General features: G+C 42.7%; 1 protein-coding gene across 3 annotated transcripts in view; it reads right to left on the reverse strand.

Moving 5' to 3' along the window:
* The window catches only part of sema3fa (sema domain, immunoglobulin domain (Ig), short basic domain, secreted, (semaphorin) 3Fa), a 53588-nt gene that overhangs the window by 12764 nt on the left and 21486 nt on the right, over positions 1–19338 (reverse strand). For 2 of the 3 annotated variants that reach the window (XM_086199376.1, XM_086199377.1), the window contains exons 3-8: positions 7814–7974; positions 7661–7723; positions 4615–4734; positions 2944–3033; positions 1951–2044; positions 780–899 (exon numbers count right to left, since the gene is read on the reverse strand). In XM_086199376.1, the coding sequence (XP_086055502.1) occupies positions 780–899; positions 1951–2044; positions 2944–3033; positions 4615–4734; positions 7661–7723; positions 7814–7974 (648 nt within the window). Of the gene's footprint in view, positions 1–779; positions 900–1950; positions 2045–2943; positions 3034–4614; positions 4735–7660; positions 7724–7813; positions 7975–15933; positions 16043–19338 lie in introns of those variants that run through there. The other variant, XM_086199378.1, reaches the window with a different exon arrangement.

Consider the following 19338-nt stretch of genomic DNA (forward strand, 5'->3'; position numbering starts at 1 on the left):
ATAAGTGACGGCAGGAGCATGAAATCCCAAGAAAAACCTGTTATCTTTCCTAACCCAGCCCTTTATTTCTTCCCAGTGACAGTGCTCAATATGGCATCACAGCACGCTCCTACTGGCTGACTTAATGGGTCACCACTGTGCACGCAACAGAGGGTGCCCCTCCCCACTGTGACCAACAAGGGTCCAAAATGAGGACAAATCAAAACCAAGGGGGCGGGGGAAATCAGGAACCATGTAATGGGGTGGAGGAAATATTCGAGGAATACATGGCTGATTAGCAGGACTCAGGTGTCCTGATTCAGCATACCACTATCAGGGGACTGTTGTCAGGGCAACAGGGTCAGAGGAAAATCTGGGAGGCAGCAACGCCAGGGGAGGCTGTGATTGATTTGGAAACATCAACCGAAAGCATCCAACCAGCATTTATAATGCTCTCACAATCATGGTTCATCAGAGATCGGAGGCTACTCCGAGTCATTATTGACTTTCAGTCATTCCACCCAATGACTGACCTTCCTGTCGGGTTCTACAGGCCCACAGTCAACAAATTAGCATTGTGCTTCTATCAAAGATCACTGAGTCAGGGTCAGCCTGGAAAGAGTGAATTCCTAGAAGACTCCGGTGATGCGCAGGATGCTGTCGGCGCTGCATCTGGCTGCTTCACAAGACACTACAGCAGTGTACTTCAGAAGCTGAGAAATAAATTATAAACGTCCTGGAGAGAGATGAGTGGAAGAAATATTGCTGGCTGCAGAACAAGCGGAGAGTAGAGACATTACCGTTTAACCATCTGGAGTTGTACTGATCAGTCCTCATGGCTGTCTGCTTCCCCAGTGTACGGAAGATAGCCGAGTCTGTTCCCATGAAGTCAATGTAGACCCCTGCATACAGCTCACCATCTGTCAGTCACAGACAGACAAGTGAGGGTGCTGCAGAGGTGATGTCATGATGCACAAAAAAATTCAGGTGAGTTCAAAAACCTTTCACCTGATCTGAATCAATTCTTTCATCGCAAAGTTTGCATCATCACTACAAAGGAAGCCCTCACAGTTGGAAATGTCACCCGCTGTGATATATGTCGACTAAAACTGCAGCAGGGTGCTAAAACACGTCATTCTACTTCGTTAGAAGAAGAAATCTTGACCTCATAATTATACAGTCACTCTTATTTATATCACGTCCGTCAGGCCTGTTGGTTGAAGTGACGGCTCGTGATGCTTGACTGACACATTAAGTGAAACAATGCAACCACATTCAATATGCATTATTACAAAGAAATCTTGATATCAAGTAAATCACAACATAGAAAATGAATGGCAACCAAGGTGAAATTCCCCATGGGTTATATATTGTTGAGGTATTTTAAGGAGGTTAGTGAGAAATGGCAGGGGAAGCAGTATAGTTGTTGAGTCTTAAACGGGGGAATTCCATCTCTCCGCCCTGCTGGTTGTGCAAGACAACCTGTAACTGATTTTCTTTGTGTTGTAGTTTTGCCTGAGTCATCTGGAAATGAGCTGAAATGGCACACACGCACGAACACACACACACACACACACGCACGCACGCACACGCACACACACACAGTCACAGAGCAGAAGGTCACTGATTGACAGCCATGTCTGACCACCTGTAAGCTGCTGCTACTGCTGACAACAATAGACCACCCACAGACCTGAATCCACTGATACCTCTACACAAAACTCGCATGTGTCTTCGTTCATCAGCCCCGATCACAAAACTTCCTTGAAGTGAACGTCTAATCTTAATGTAGAGATACTCGCTCAATTGGATCCTGACAGGAAGTATGCGCTAACAATCACCCCCGAGGGTCTTGTCGAGAAACCGATCTGAGTGGGAACTGAAGATATGACAGATCTTTCAGGTTTTCCACACACAGCTATGTAAAGCTGTCTGTACATGTTGTATGAAGGAACAGACAAAGCTACTTACTGATCAAAGCAGAGACGCTGTTCAGTTTAGGGTCAAATGGACATTTTCCTTTCCCGGAATCCACTTTACCAGGTTCAAGACGGAAAATATATTCCTGTAATAGTAATAAAATTAGGAAAACATCATTAATTACCTTCTCACTCACTTGATAACAGATTTACTGTGTTTTAAGAGTGTTTTTTTTTTTTGTTGGAGGGTTATTGCTTGATTGCAAGGTACACACAGATGTGAGAAGCCGTATTAAGATTAACTAATGTGATCAGTTCGGAGTAAATGATGATGAAGAGGGGGCTGTGACCCTGCGGACGCTGAACAGCAGCCTCGCAATATTATTGGATCTACTGGGGGAGGGGGACAAAAAAAAAAAGCACACAAAGCTGGTTATCAGTGAGATGAAGAGCTGGACAAAAATGCTGAGAGCCATCCAAAACTCATCCAGCATGCCTGTGATGTTAGCGGCTCCCATGAGATTTCATTATTCCACAGTGCAGGAGGACATCTTGAACATCTGTGTCAACACTGGATTTTGAGTCTACATGGAGTTTTGTTGGAGCTTCAAAGCTGGTTGCTGACAGGTAGGAAATATGGAAGGGACGGCAGAATAATGTCAGCGCTGTTTCTCTAACCTGCGTGTGGATATGTATATTTATTGTAATAACATATAGTTTGACCCAAAAATGTGTGTGGTGATGTGAAAAAACACGAGGCACATTTTAATGGTTTCTATCTACAGCCTGTGTCTTAGAATTAAAGGTCATTAAAAAAGAAAAAAAAAACGTTCACAAAGCACTCTTTTGTGCTACTGGAGTGACGTTTTCTCAAAATTATATTCATCATTCAGTGTTGTAACTTTATCCACCACTGGTTCAGAGGCAGAACGATCTGTCCCCCCATTCCAGCTTAATACTCCAGCAATGAATAAGCTGTGTAAAAGCGAGAAAGTTCTCCAGTTGTGCAACATAATTAAGGCCCCTTACAAATACTTCAGCCCACCTTGGCCTCCAAAAGTTCTGATGTGGTGCTGAAGTCTGCTGCCCGACTTGTTCTCCCTCCAGATTTAGTTGTCTGTAGGTAGAGGGACCCCTAAAACAAAGACATGGCACATTGGGCCGCCTCATTACTGACATTGACCATCAAAGGCTTATTATCTAAATGATGATAATGTGTGAAAAAGAGGACCACAAATAGTAGACAAGAACCTTTCAAAGATGGGAAGATAATGTATATAAGTCAAAGTAGACTGAGGAGACCCTGGTGAGTGATGTGCATCCTTTAGTCACCATGTTGGATTATTAGACTCGTGCAAACAGACAGAAACTCCATGCATGAAAGATGCAGGTCCAGAGAAGAACACAGAAGAGGAAACCCAACAATAGAGTCAACCAGCCAAAGAAAATAGGACATCACCAAGCATCCAGTCATTCCTACTGAGGTAAAAGCAGCAGATTTAAAACAGCATTTTGATATTGAAGCTGGTGTATTATTTCATAAAGGCCTCAATCTTCAAGGACGACAAACCCTGCAAAGAATAAAGTTAAAAGAAAAAACAAACAAAAAAAAGGGCTGATTTACTTCAATGACCGGTCTTTACTCATAGCTTCAATGTGAAACCGTCAACTGTAATCGGAAGTTACTTTAATCGTTTAATTTGCTTTATATTTTTATTCAATTGTTATTGTCTTATTTTATAATACATATCTATGTGTGGTATTGTATCCATCTTTAATATATTTCCATATATTACATTATTGTCTTTGCGAAGTACTTGTTGGGCAAAGTGCAATGGTAATGGCATGGTATGGTGCGCTCATTATTATTTGGTGAAAATCCATAACGTTGACACACACAGTGACGCCACTGATATTTTCACAGTTCTGAAAAGAAAAAGTTGAGGAACATCTAAACACCAAAATTGTGGGCAGCCCTCCCTGGAACAAACGGTTTCTGTTTACATCCTCTCTCGCTGGGGAAAGTCTTTACAGTGTGAAGTAGCATAGCTATTGGGCCCTGGGGGAGAAGCTGAATGACAAGAGGCAGACTGACCTTTACATTGAAACCTGAACCCTCCATTTGAACAGTGAGACTAAACAGGACGAGTGCTGAATGTAAGTGTGTGGACGAGTGCGGCGGCAGCTGCTGCGGCCCTGCGTGGACGTTGCGCTTGAGCGAGGGAGGGATGGACGAAGGGATGGACGAAGGGATGGATGAGGGGAGGGGTGAGCTACAAGGTCGATGATGGATGAGAAGCTCCATCAGTAATGATGACCTTTTAGAGGCTCCCGACCAGACAGAAAGATGGACCTACAGACTTTGCAGTGTGTGAACAGGTGAGGGAGAGGGACGGCTACAAGTGGGGAACCATAGATTTACTGTCAAGGTGCTGTTCTACTCTCCTAGATAACTCACAATTTTACAATAATAGAGCTCAAGAGAGAAGTGCCATGAGTTTTTTTTTTTTTCCTTCTTGGAGTCCTCCAGACTGTGAAACTGGCCCGATCGATGAGAACTAAGCTGCAGAAAATGATGGAGCAGAAGCAGAGCCCATGAAATTAAGGAGCAGAAGGAGGTTCTCTGACCTGAGATTGATTGACAGATAGTGTTCTTACAGAGTGCAGGGTAAAGGTCAAAATGTCCCAACGACCACCCGGCTGTGTCTTTGGTTACCTGTGACCTTCGTCCTCGGTCCACGTAGGTACAGATGGGGTTGTACGCTCCTGTTCCGCACACATACAGGTGGGTCCGGTTCCACGGCTCAATCAGACGGATGAAATTTCCGCATTCCCCCTGAAGGGAGACCAAATTTCGACCGGATTAAAACCTTTAAGTTCCACAAATGAAAAACAAAATGCAATTGGGGGGAAAATGGTTACATAACACATACTGCCCCACTGATGGTAAATAACCCGTCTGCCTGGCTTAAAACCATCGCATTTATCATTTCTGTTGTTGGCTGGTTTGTGTTTGGCAGCTCTGCGTGTCTGTGCCTGGTCCAGGCTTGAAATCAGACCACACTGTCAGAGGGAAAATGTTTCCAAACACCATAACTGTGTGGCGGAAACCAAGAAAAGCGGCGCATCTGAGCTGTGAAGAGTGTTTGCCGTGGGACTGTCAGAGCTAACAACTAAAAACACATTTTGGTTAGACTAAACATGAGTGTTGAGTGAACATTTTGTCTGCAAGAAGAGAGATTTTGAAATCTAATTAGGTTTCTTTTTAGAAGATCTATGAAGGATGCGGTTTATTTGGGAATTAAATCATGTAAATCATGCAAATTATAACAATGATGGTGTCTTTTCTCAGAGCAGTAAAAGAAGTAAAAGCGGCTCCGTGCTTTCGAGGTCGGCAGCATTCTAATCTTGATTTGTGCGACCAGCTGTCTGTCTTCCTGGTCTCCATCCACCCAAACCAAAACTCAAACAACAGGAATATTCAGGCTGATGACGTCTGTTCAGTTGTCATGTCGGCTGCTAGTGACAGCTGGCGTAAAAGAAAGGATGTACCAAGCATAAAAAAAGATTGTCTGCAGAATGGGGGATGAGGAGTTTTGGCAGATCTTAACAACACAACAGATGCAGAAGGTTTCAGAAGATGTGTTTGTGTGTGTGTGTGTGTATGTGTTTATGCAAGCACCATTCCACATGCACACATGGACACACACACAAACTTGTGCTCCCCCACAGTGAGCACAGCAGGAATGATTGCCTTTGACCTCCTGCCTGAACCTACATCCCCTCTGAATTGCGTTTGAATTGTCATCATCTGTCACTCGCTAAAGAGCAGTCGGGATTGCCAAGTTGTCTCCCACCAGCCAATTTTATTTTGTAGTTTAGTGATGAAATTTCAAACCCGCGCACCTCTGACACACATACAAGCGCGCATCGAGAAGCCGATACAATGTAGCCAGAGGCGGCGAGAGGCGCGGGTCACCAAGCACGCACAAATGAACATTCCAGTTGGATAAACAGCAGCCTGCGCTCTCAACCAGCACGAAAGAGCCTCATCACTCCCTGGGTGCTCCCCTCAACACTCACCCCAAATATGGATGAAATGAATGTGCATGTGTGGACTAAAAAGAGAAGGGCCTGTTCTTCACATGAATTTCAATAATGAGTTTCCATTGTACCCGTGTGGGGGCTGCATCTGCGTTTGAATGTGTGAATCATATTAACACCTCACACAGGTCCGTGGCCTCCTGTGGATGATTCATTACATGTGCTTGTCCAGACAATAAAGGGTAAAATAATTAATTTAAATAGAAATATATTCATAAAACTGATTTATCAGAGCGTGAATATATATCCAGCACTCAGTGGTACATTCCAAGTTCCTGTTAGCAAGAGTTTAATTGGTGGCAGCTGTATGCAATCAGCAATCAGGAACGCACAGTCAGTAAGTAATAAAAGCCTCACAGCTAATTTAGTGACACGTTGGAAGAAACCGTTCCCCAACAGAACCAGAACATATGACATTTAATATGTTCAGCAGGTCAGTTGTGTTTGAAACTAATGAAGAGAATGAACAACTAATGAATCAAAGACTTGGAGTAAAATATTTAAAATACTTGTGAGGTGACCAGCATGAGACTGCAAATAATAGTGTATTCATGCAGCTGTTGGGAACGGTTCCCACTTAAGAGCGTTCACATACACACGTTTTTTTTCTTCTGTGGTGGATTAATCAGACGAACGTGAGCAACTCTAATTTTGGTGCTCCAGTTGACGGCTAGTGATGTCACATAAACAGAAACATGGTAGAAAAAAAAGCAAAAGCTTCATTAATTGAAACCTGTCAAGAATTCACTTTCCTTACAACCAGTTTAATGTAACGTAACACCACAAACAGTCCTACAGTACGTTTAAGCCTATGGACGATTCACTCGCTCATCCATCTCCTCTGCTCGTCATTGTCACTCACACAAACAGCTCCCGACACGCTTATAAACTCTCGGCAATAAAATACCACATGTTCTTTCAAGCGTCCATGTTGTTTCCGTCCTTGTTTCACCTTGAGAAAATCTTCTCTATTTCTGCTGTCAGATAACAGAACATTAGCTAAGAGACTCACTGCCATTATAAAGTAAATGAAGCTCCCGAGGTCAATAGTTCATCCAGTTAATGTCAGTTGAAGTAGTTCATTGACAGTAGCTCAACATCAATCAACAAGCTTAAATGCTAACCTTACATCAGCTACAGCATTTCTCTGAGCACCACAAAACTGCTTTCAGTATGTTCTCCCACCTCTGAGCCTGGAAGTGTCCCACTTCAGAGTTGTTCTTAGAGACACATTAAGCCTTTTCACACCACATTTCGACCAGGAAAAGTGTTACTTCTCACATTAGCGACGTCTCTGTTGTTCTAATATGTCCCAGTAATTCCGCTTCCATGTCACACCAGAGTTATTACAGTATAATTACAAGTTCAGGGATTGTGAATAGCTTGATGAATGGGTGGCGCATGTGCTTAGAAAGATCCCTTAAATTTGAGGGTGGATCTTTTTTTAAAACATGCAATTTTTTGACATGAACAAATTCTCAGGAAATGTTGCAAGGATCTTGATGAAAATCAATCAGGCACATTTGCAAGACAATGTGTCGGATTTGCGCTGATCTTTTTTAATGAAGCATGAATGGACGAGGTGTGTGCCTCTCCACTGATCATCAGATCGTTTCAGCGCTGTGGTAAATATCATATTATACTCTCTGAATACTCACATTGGTGTCTTTTCCTGACAAGACACATTCCGTCTTCCTCTGCGGGGCAACAGGCCAGTGGATCTGACAGGGAGGGAGATCAACAAACTGGTGAGACCCAGAGCTTCACTTGAGCTCACTCAGGCTATTGTCTGAATGAATGACATATCTTACTATGAGTGGCTCCTTGTTGATGTCGTGCAGATCCAGAGACAGGATGTAATCTTTGCTGCCCACATACATGCGGTCATGGTCCTCATCCATGCGAAGGATTCGATAGTCGGTGGAGTTCAGCAAAAAGGAGAAGTGGTGAGCGGTGCCAGTAGACTTTAACTCTATGAGGAGACAAAAAGAGAAGAAAATAAATGGTTCTCTTCAAGCTGTGGTAGTAAAGGAACACACAATATAATTGGGAAACACAAACCACAGACATGGTCTCGGGAGATGTGTGTAGGCTGCAGACAATTCTGGCACAGAGACGCACTTTAGTTTGCCAGATTTCTATTCATTCTCTCTTCTCTAGAGGTGTCATCTTACCATTCTCTTTACAAATCTAAACCACCTTAATGCACGCACACACACACAAACACACACAAACACACACACACAGAAAAAACGATAATGATGGTGGCATGAAATTATAGTAGTGGAGCAGCAAACAGGCTGTCCTACGAGAGTTTACACAATCTGTTCATTCATTTTTTTCTATAGAAATGTGACTTGTTTTGCCATTCTGTTAAAAACAAATACAAATAAATTGCATTTTTTTATTTACAAAAGATGCTACACAAATACAGTATGAAAGATGAAAATACACTAAAGAGATGCAAGAAAATGATATTTAGAATGTTTTTTAAGATTTCTGAGACGAATCAACTGAAAGAAAAGGTGTCAAGCAGTAAATAAATAGAAGTGCCGCATGTGAAAATAAATAAAAGACAAGGGAAGCACATTTGGAAATATGAATTTTCATAATAAGGTGACAACATGCGTAAGTATGTAGAGATATTTCTGAAAAATCTCATTGTGAGAGACATGAGGTGACACACTTTGGAATAAATGGCTTAACAATCAGTCATTTGTCAGAAAAGTATTTGGGATAGTCGTGAATTTTAATAGTTTGTTCAATTATATTCCAAATACAAGATTGCTGACCTTGCTGATGTTGACATACAGCATCTTTGGATTTACTTACAATTAAATTATAACTCAACATGGACATGACATATTGGTTAACTCTCCTTATAATCATGATCTATATTTCAATATTTCACATTCATCTGGTCTCCGTCTGGCGTGGGAACAGGGGAGGAGCCGTTTCACACATTTTCATTCTTTACGTGATTGTGACGGGTTTAATATAAAGTTCCTTAATTTGATGTTTGCAAGGAGGCGCAACAGTCAGAGGTGAAACCATACAATAACACTTAAGAGTCAAGAAAACCCATAATGCTCATTAATTTTGGTCTGTTCTGGTTTTCCACACTGGATCCCCCCATGTTGAAGAGTGACTGGCGTCCAGAGCTGCGGTGACAGAACATGGCCTCTTTAACAAAAACCAGAGAGGAGATAATGTTCAGGCTTCCCTCCACCTCATGTCAAGCTGTGAGGGGGGACGGTGGCCTGGGCTTCTTCTACGTGAATTTCCACATCATATCACACATTGCAACATCCATCCTTATTGTTGCAACTATTTTGGAGTCAAACTGCTCTCTAATGGCTCCCTCACTGCTCTGGGAGGACCGCTGGTGTGAGTTTAAGTTGCAGCTGGGTTGTGAGGTAAGATAAGTGGAGATCTCCTGGTCCTGGTCCTCCCATTACCTCCCGAGCTGTTCGGAATCTGATAGGGCGTCTCTCCCTTTCTCTTTCTTAACTTTGCTTGGGAAAGTGAAGCTTTAGAAAGTTGAGCCTCCACTTACGCTGTTCTATTTGCGGAGAGAACCAGAGGACCAGATAGAGGACCTGCTCATGTTCCACTTGAGTGGGACCAGACAAACGTGCCTACTGTTCTCCGTGGTCCCGTCAGATGCACTGATGATGAATAAGACTCTTTAGAAAGGCTACTTTCCTTGAGCAGGAGGAAGCAGAATGTCTTGCTACTTTACTCAGAAGAAAAGACGGCCCCTGCGAGAGGCCTTCTCATCCTTCAGGAACGATGAAACGCCGCTGTCACAGTGCTGCATCGGTGAGGTGGAAAACAGACACAACCGCTGCCCGTGTAATCCTCAGGAGCTGCATATTAACGCACACGCATTTATACTCCCATCCTCATAGACAGAGATTCATAGTAGACCTTGATGTCTGGTACTGTTTTTTTATTATATAGACTGACGCTGCAACATTTATGACAGGTGTTTATGATGTCATCTGTGCTGATCTCTCCCATGTTGCTGAGTGAGAAGTACAAAAGTAAAAACAGATGCTGATGAGGATCATAAAATGCAATTTGCAGTACTTTTAAGTCTATTTAACCATCTGAAAAGCTGCTCACAGAAAGTGTTTGGAATAGGCACGCTTTCAACACAACCTTGCAGATGACTGGATGAAACATCTGTCACTCACATTTATAACAGCTCCAACTATGACCCTCGCCAAAGGAAGTTGGTGGAAGAGCATAAACTTCTTTTTTTCTATTGAGAGAAGTCTTCAATCGGGTTCAACAGAAATACTCTCCACTCCTGACACAGCTAATGCTAGCAGCATCTACGCTAACCCCTTCAATGGCCATCGCTGCTGTTGTTAACACTCTCGCTGTCGTCACACATAAACGGCACCGAATCTCCACCAGATTCTCTTTTCAGAACACATTAGAAGATCATTCCACAGGAGAGATCCCTGACTTGTCTTTCTGATATCCAAACTACTTTTTGTCATCAAAACATATAAATGACAAAGGAAATGACTAAGAAAAATGTAATAAGAAGAGGCTACACGGTGGTGCAGTGGTCAGCACTGTCGCCTCACAGCAAGAAGGTTCTGGGTTCAAGTCCTGGTTCGGGCACAGGATCTTTCTGTGTGAGTCTGCATGTTCTCCCTGTTCCTGTGTGGGTTCTCTCTGGTACTCCAGCTTCCTCCCACAGTCCAAAGACATCAAGAGGGGACGAGGCTGATTGATACTCTAAATTGACTGTAGGTGTGACTGTGAGTGTGAACAGTTGTCTGTCTCTATGTGTTGGTCCTGTGATGGACTGGTGACCTGTCCAGGGTGAACCACACCTCTCGCCTGGAGGCAGCTGGGATAGGCTCCAGCCCCCCCCCACCACCCTTAACAGGATAAGCGGAAGAAAATGGATGGATGGAATGTAATAAAACTGCACCAGTTGGGATCTTAAGTTAAAAAAAAAAGAAGTCTTGGAGAGAGAAAAAACATCTTTGTTTGCTTATTGGCAGCGAGCCGTCAAAAACAAAGAAAAAGAAAAGAGCCCGGATGAAAGAAAGGATCGGCTTGTTGTCGTTTATCACAATGTATGGCCCGTGTTCTGTAGTGACAACAGCATAATTGTTCCGTATTTCAAATAAAGCAATGCTTCCCACTGACTCTCGCGGTTGAAGCTCGTCACTGACAGATTCAGATATTTCGCTTGTTAAATATCTGGAAAGTGACGGAACAGTTCACACTCAGCGCTGCAGCGTCGAGATGCCAGAGCCAGTTTTCCTCTGAGCTGAGATTTCTGGTCAGATCTCCAAAACCTTTTGTCGAGACATTTCTCATTTCTGAAAATTTGAAAGTAGCAAAACACAGGGCGTGTCTAGGAAATAATAATTTTCAGCATATTTGTGTACTTTGGGTTAATTTTAAATATTACGTGGTGAAAGAAGGAAGGGGAGGATCAGCCTCATCGGCAGAGTAACTTCCTTTACCTTTGCTGAAACTAGCAGGACTGTGCTGAACTCAATCACCCTGAGAAAAAAGAGACATTTACTACAATAATTCATTAAAATTTAACCATTGTTTGATTGCACGATGGAGGTCTTAGATGTCTGCTCAGGGAGTGTTTGCCTCTCTTCTTCATATATCTTATAACGTCAAATCAACCAGGTCTGGAATCTTAAGGCTTATAACTTTAACTGATATTGATTTCAACCTCATCTCCCGGTTCAGGCAGCAGCACAGCAGTGAGAGCAAAGATGAAAGTGGTGACAGCAACCTGAAGATGATTCATCGCCCACTTGAAACACACACAAAGACGCACACATTTCACTGCTCCGCCCTGTAAGCCCCGGGCTATTTTCAAGGTAATTTCACTTAATTTACTTTTAAGCTCTGATCTTGGTCATTATAAAGACCAGCCTTACGTGCTCTATCATGCTGCTTCTTTTTTCTCTCTCTAGAAAAGCCTAGACAATGCAGATCTTTCCATCACTTGCAGATTTTTACATTAGCCTTCATAACATGCAAAAAAATGATGGTTTCTTATAAAATTGCTTGATGTGTATCGGCATGCTGGCAGCAATGAATGCTCATAATTGTTTGGGGGGGATTAGAGACTCTATGGATTAGAAATTTGAGGAAATACACGCTTGTTAAATAATTTCAAAATAGGATTACATAAGAACAGGTTGTTACACAGAAAAACAGCTAGCACTGTCAGGTTGGATGGAAGAAAGAGGAATATCATGATATCAGAAGCATACGCACATGCTTACACGTTCCATTTGTTGGTCTTGAGCAGTGTGATAAAACCAATCAAATCCGAGACTGACATTCCAGAAATAATTTTTAATTTTATACTTGTTTTTACGATCCACACACACTTTGCGTGCTCTCAGAATCTGTGTTGCGCGATTGTTTCTTATCAGTGCATTGTCTTGTTTTGTATGTGGAGCCACGTCGAAGAAGATTTTCTGTTACGACCAAGTTTTCTGACTCTGAATCTGAATAACTTTAAGAGACGATGACTTTCATCTGTGTGTCAGTATTCTTACGATCAAAACCAATCCACCATACCATATCACAATCTCCACACATCAATATATCGCCAGCACTTCACCACTAGCATCTGCTGTTTAGTTTGATATGCATATACAAGTTGGGAACTTGGTGACTTATCCAACTCAGCTGCAAGAGCAGACAAAGATGGATCGAGGCTGAATCGAAGATTTCATTTGATGTTAATTTAAATGTACAACATTTCTGCACCAACATGTCACAGAGATGAGTAACTATCACTGTTGGAAAGGTCAGGTTGTGCCATTTTGTCTGTCGTGGCCGGAGCAAACTGACATTCACTTTATTGACACGAGAAGCAGCAGGACAAACTGATGACCGGTTCAAGGAAAGGAACGAATGTGAGGTTGAACTAAAATGATGTCTGATTGGCTTCTAAGCCATAAAGATCATGGCTCATCATTGCCTCATCGTGACTGCGCACACAGCAGCTCAATGCTTTGACCCGACATGTCCAGTGATACTGTAATATCGGGGTCGTGAGACGTCGCCAGCCCACATTCATCAGCTCTGCACTCAGATTCACACACTGAATGACACCCGTCATCCGTTGGGTCACCCAACATCAATGATAGTCAGATAAATCAATAACCAACTACAAATAATAACAAATGACCACCCCCAACACTCCTCTGGTCTCCCATCGGTGGTACACACAGGATCAATTCTGGAGCAGACCCAATTAAAAGTGTGACCACACAGAGTTCTCTTTGTCAAACCTGAAAGCCAACACACACACACACACACACACACACACACACACACACACACACACACACACACACACACACACACACGTATTAGAAAATCATCTTCCACTAGAGAACATTTGCTACACCATAAAACAGCCTCCTGCTAGTTTAAATATTAAACAAATGAAACACGCTATCGAGTTCTAAATGATGTTCCAATAAATCCTGTTGGACAATTTCAAAATAGAATCATCAAGTTTCTGCAAGTTTGAAATTATATATAATTGTGGTTTGGAAGCGACAAATCTAAACAGAACCTGCCTCCAAAGCTAACTTGGAGACCACTGACAGATCATGGAAAAGATGTTTGTCTGTTTGATATGAAAAAATAAAAGACACCATCGTTTCACGGAGGTCTGCATATTTCTGATAACTAATTATATTGTAGAAGTAATTAAATAGGCAAGGCTGCCTCGGGCATAGAAAGACTCACAGTGTGTCCACACATGCTTAGACAACCAGACTCGAACTTCAAAAAAATGTACTCTGGATGATCTTAATGTTTGAGGGTCAACGGGGAAACCTGAGTTTCTCGACAAGTGCCAACCAGGGCTGGACGTGTGGCACATGGGAAGATTTTTAAAGCTTATAAAACAAGACTTTCCCATCTGTTGGACATAAAATGACTCTTATATATACTTTGCCATTTGAATCCGTGAAAATGAATTGCAAATCTCCAGAGAAAAACATTTTCTTGGAAACACAGACGTGCTAAAACACATTTTCTTTGAATTAATGCCTGCAGGGTGGTGAGATAAGGACACAGGTACGACAACAGTCCACCTCAAAGCAGTTGTATTGTCAGCACAAATTCATCTTCTCAGGAACATTCCAATGTGTTGCAGCTCATTTTTAATTGCCCATGACCCTAAAGCCAAGAAAAACACAAAACTAATTGACAACTAACTGGTAAATTCAGCACAAGAGGCACAAGAATCTGTGTGTAAAGACTTCAAGAGCTGCTGTATTTCAGAGTGTTTCCCAGCAACCACTTTGTAATCACTACCAGACACACGCCGACAGAGGCAATTTGTCTTTCTCTGTCGACTTTGTGAAACTGTTTTAAGTTTGGTGCCATTGGTGGAGATCATTTTTGTTGGATAAACTCTTAACTCTCCCACAATGTGAAAGACATCTGCTGGTAAATTGAACTGTAGTCAGTCCACCTGCTGACCTGATCTTTCTGCACTGTTCTGGTTTGGATTCATCCCATAGACCAGGATTTGTCATCAACATGGTGTGGATACACCCTAAAAAGGATGTAAGAACCCAAAATTTGTCAGACTAAGAGATGATTAAAGTCGCAGCTTTTCAAGCTGCTATCAGCCCTGCAAATCTCCCCTCTTCCTCCCCTGCACTTTGCCTGTCCGCTAGTGTGTGCATGCGTGTGTGTGTGTGTTGAAAGATAAAAGGGGTTTTGAGACAAGCAGGTAGACAAAAAACCCACATTCCTGCCCAGGCATCCCCAGCATGTTGTCTGAATTCTCTTATAACACAAGGGTGTGGCTCCGCCTCGCCACAGCTTGTCGACAGCCGCGCTGGATAGATATTACGCTTAATTGTTTTTATATACTCCCAGCATGTGAAAGGCCTCACACTAGACACCTATAGCTTGTGTTTTCAGAGAGTGATATGTTATCTGCAATATATAGTGCAAAAACAGATTAATGATGTATTTAATACAATATAAAAAAAAATAACACATAGCAAATGGACAGCCATGCCATTGAACATGTGTATATAAATAGATCTTCACCTTGGTACACAGCCAGGTTAGTAATTCTGTTTCTAGTCTTCGTGCTAAGTTAAGCTAACGTGCTACTGGATGTTTCGTCACAGAGGCAGGACAGCCTCATCTAATTCTTGGCAAGATATTTAATATTTCCCCGACTGACAAACATGTTCCAGTAAGTTCTAATTTTAAGATGTTTCAGTACTTCATTTTAACAGACGTGAACTCATGAGTCATCTCAATTTTTTTTTTATTGTGGATCATTTTGAAAGTCATTTCGAATCTAGACTCACAGGTCAGTCTCCAGACACTTCAGAGAGTGAAGGCAATCTTCCAAGTTTTGTTGCCAAAAGAAGGCAGAGACAATTTCATTATCATTGTGGAATGAAAAATCATTTAGAGACTGAACTGTGGGTCTAATGACTTGTACCATAAAATATAAAGGGTGAGGGCTGTTCTTGCCGCCATTCAAGCAGCTAGCGATCAGAAATCTCCAGACTTCAGTTGAGAGGGATCTTTGATGTTGGACTCTTTCAAACCTGTTTTGTTATTTATGGATGAGGACTTTGTAGTTCATCTTTCAACTGTAAATACACAAAATCAATGAATAAAATTGTGCGTGTTCAGTCCAAATCCCAAATGTACATCAAACTTCTGAGGCTGATTTATCCTAAAATGTGTGCACAGGATGGAGAGGTCATATCAAAGTGGCTGAGCAGCAGTGGGAAGCGTTATCAGGCTCGACCTGGCGCAGCGTTGTGTTTGCCTCCATTCAGCACTTCATTATCAGCCCCTCATCCCCCCCTCTTGGACCAGGTCTATTGACTCAGAACACATGTCACTGGAGCTGATAGTTGCTTACCTGTGCCTGTCAAGAAGAAATAATTGCAACCAGATTAGGTCTTATCTCTCGGCTTCCGGATGCTGTCAGTCAGATGCTCCTCACGCTTGTCTGCTACTGTGTGTGTGTGTGTGTGTGTGTGTGCACGCGGCACTCTCTGATCCTCACATTAGATCAAATCAGGGACACCTGCCTTCCACTGCATAAATCAACAGAGAATGACCGATTTAAATTCACTTCCTGAGTGAAAATAAGAAATTATAAACGTATTTCTGCAGTTTCAGATGACAGGAAGTTAATTAAAGCACAGGGGAGCTTGAGGATCTCGGCTTTGACTGACAGGAAGGTCATTTTGACTTTCCAGTTCACTTCTCTGGTCAGACGTACGGAGATGTGGTGTTAAAGTATACAGGAGATTGAATTTGAGCTTTTTTTCAAGGTAAATTCAACTGTCATTGTACAAAAAGATCAGAAAGAGTAATTTTTTTTTCCTTTTTCTATCCACAGAACCAGTTAAGAAACAAAGCAAACTTTCAAAAACTTATGGATTTACATTATATATTATCATGGATGTTGCTTCAAAAACACCAAAGCATTCTGATGATTTAGTGGATCTTACAGACACACACTGCCACAGACAGCTGCCCGCACTAGCCTGGCTGGGCTACAGGTCAAAGGTTAGTGGTCATGCAGGGTCTGAGGTGAAAGCTCATCCTAGCCCTCTAACACACTTCAGCATAATCAGGATTATCTCTGGGGGGGTCAGGCAGGAAAAGCAGGGTGGTCATGATGATACCAGGGAATAGAAAAGGCAACAAGGGTTAGGGTTAGAAAGGGGCAAACACTGCATAATCCATTGAGATATAATTTCATGACATATTACATAACCGCTTCAAATGTAAACACATAAAGTAGATATGTTGGCACTGCATACAATCTTTTGAAGCGTCCCTTTGCATTTTCACAGGAGAATATGAATGGACTCACAGAGAAACATGGCAAACCAATATTCACGCTAACTTTACTAGCGTGACACGGTCCTGTGCCTTTTCTTTATAAACTCTGGTCGCTTCCTGACTTTGTGTATAAAATGCTCCACCCTTTGGTGCTGCGGGGGCCGTGGCTGCACGAGTGTTTATGTGTGTTTTGGGGATGGGGGTCATGCAGATGCTCCCAGCTGCCGTAATGATGACGAAGCTGTGTTTGTTGTTGTAGCTGAGCTGTCGCTTGCAGCGAGCTGGTCAGGGAGCTGGTGGTCAGTGTCACAACCCCGGGTGGAGTGATTATGGGAAGGGCTGAATAACGAGACAGAGGTGGTGTGAATGAGTAAAAAATCCTCCCCTCCCTGGCTGACCTCTGACCTGGCTCTTACTACAAACACTCTTGCTCACGGTCAGCTGCGCTAACACACACACAGATGCACAACTCCCGTGTCCATCCTTATTTATGGTTTCCACCTAATCCTCTCTTTGACTGAGGCTGTTACCGTTCCAAACAAAGCTGATTCTAAACACAAATCTCAATCTCTAGCATGCTCTCTTGCTTTATCTGACATCAAGGTCACAGCCAATGTGTTGCTAGCTAGCAGCAATGAGAGGAGTGTCATTAGGAGGTAAACTTAGAGAGACCATTAGAAGGAAGTGTTGACTCGGGGTCCGCTGGGGACAACAGCCACCTCTACCCACTCTGGGTGTTCCATTCTCCATCTACCAAATTCTCTGTGGTCATTTTTCACCCACAACAGCAAATGGATTGCTGTTAAAGGAGTGAGATTGGACGGAGGGGTCCCGAGGGTTGAGGCGTCTGACAGAGAACCTAAGAACTTCCATTTATCAAGGCAGACATGGAGAGAGCTGTGGAAACTCCTGAGTACAGCACTCGGAGAGTCCCTCTCAACAGCCACCGCCAGGAGGCCAAGATCCCCTCCGACGCTGCTGCCAATGGAGTGGAAGAAACTCTCAAAAAGGTCTCCGATGTGTCTTCCTATGAGTTTGAGGGTTATTATGTGCCAAAATACACAAAAGCACCAATTGAGACCTCAGCTGCCGGCTTATAGGTAGAGTAGAGGAAGAAAAGAGGGAAGTTCTAATAAGAGTGGGAGGAGGATAAGCAAGCAAGATTAACTGGGGGGGGGGGGGGTGCGCGCGACTTCTACCTGCATGATCGGAAAAAAACACCCAGATGTTGTCCAGCTGCTCCGGATGCTGCTCCAATTCTTCCTCCACCAGACAACTTTCAACATCTGATATTGCGATGTGTCTGTCTGCAGTTATAACTTTCTCCCTTATTAAACACGGCAAAACATTTTGTTCCATCAAGTTATTTTTCAATCAAGCATTCATTGCAAAATTCACAGCAGGCGATGGTCAAAGTCAGACAGCGAAATCCTTTTCCCTCTATTTACAAAATAAAACCGACTTATCTCTCAGGGATGAGTGACGAGGAAAGAATTATATCATTTATCATTTTCATGTCTTGCATCCACCTCATCAAAATGTTGGAGCATTTCCTGCAGCTTTACATACCATCCAGAACAATGTGTGGTTTCTTTGAAAACATGGCAGCCCAACCAAATAAATATTGATTCACCATCTATCTTCACTCTCCCTCTCTATGCTGGCTGCTTAACGCTATTTTAATTTATCACCTCCAGCTTCCTTTCCTTCAGCTTGTCTGATCTTGTTATGATCCACTAGCCTCCGTCTGCATACCAACCCTTTGAGATAACGCACGCCTTCACTCCTTTCTTTAGCACCCAGCATGCCACAGGTGGAAGAGGCAGGGCGATGGAGGGGGGGAATGCGCGCATGATGTGTGCGTGTGATGATGTATTTAGCAACAACTGTCAGGCTCATAATTCATCCATGAAATTATATGAATCTAGTTGAAGGAAAGAGGATTTTCTAATGACACTGAGCAGTTGTACCTTAAAAATTACTCATTGGTGTACATGATATTGATTTTATCAGGATGTTTCATGGTGTTTTTGAGCCTACAGTACTCAATACTAGCGTGTCGGTAGTACCAATCAACAGTCACGTAGCCCCTCACAGTCGAGAAGCTTTGACTTCCTTGCTTCCTAGTTTCCTTGCTTGAGTTTGGCTGCAAAATAATTTGTGTTTGTTTGTGCCACTTCTGTTTATATATATTTTGTGCATCTTTAAGGTCATAGAGTAGGTGTTTAGCTTTTTAATCGGTGGTCATTTTACCCTGATAAAGACCTGATATGAAGCTGTTGTCATCATGGACTGTGAGCAGCTGCAGGCGAGCATTGAGACACATCAGGTTAGCTGTTCCCACTCGCAGGGCTTCACATCTCTGACATCATGTTTTGTTTTTCGGCAGCAGACCATCACTGAAAACCACTGGTGTGCGGCGAGGCTAGCTGTTCATGCTAAAAAAGCCGAGCCATTGTACCGAAAAGTC

This window comes from Aulostomus chinensis, chromosome 3, assembly GCF_037954235.1.
Source record: "Aulostomus chinensis isolate RoL2024-O1b breed Wild chromosome 3, RoL_Achi_v1.0, whole genome shotgun sequence".
Lineage (NCBI taxonomy): Eukaryota > Metazoa > Chordata > Actinopteri > Syngnathiformes > Aulostomidae > Aulostomus > Aulostomus chinensis.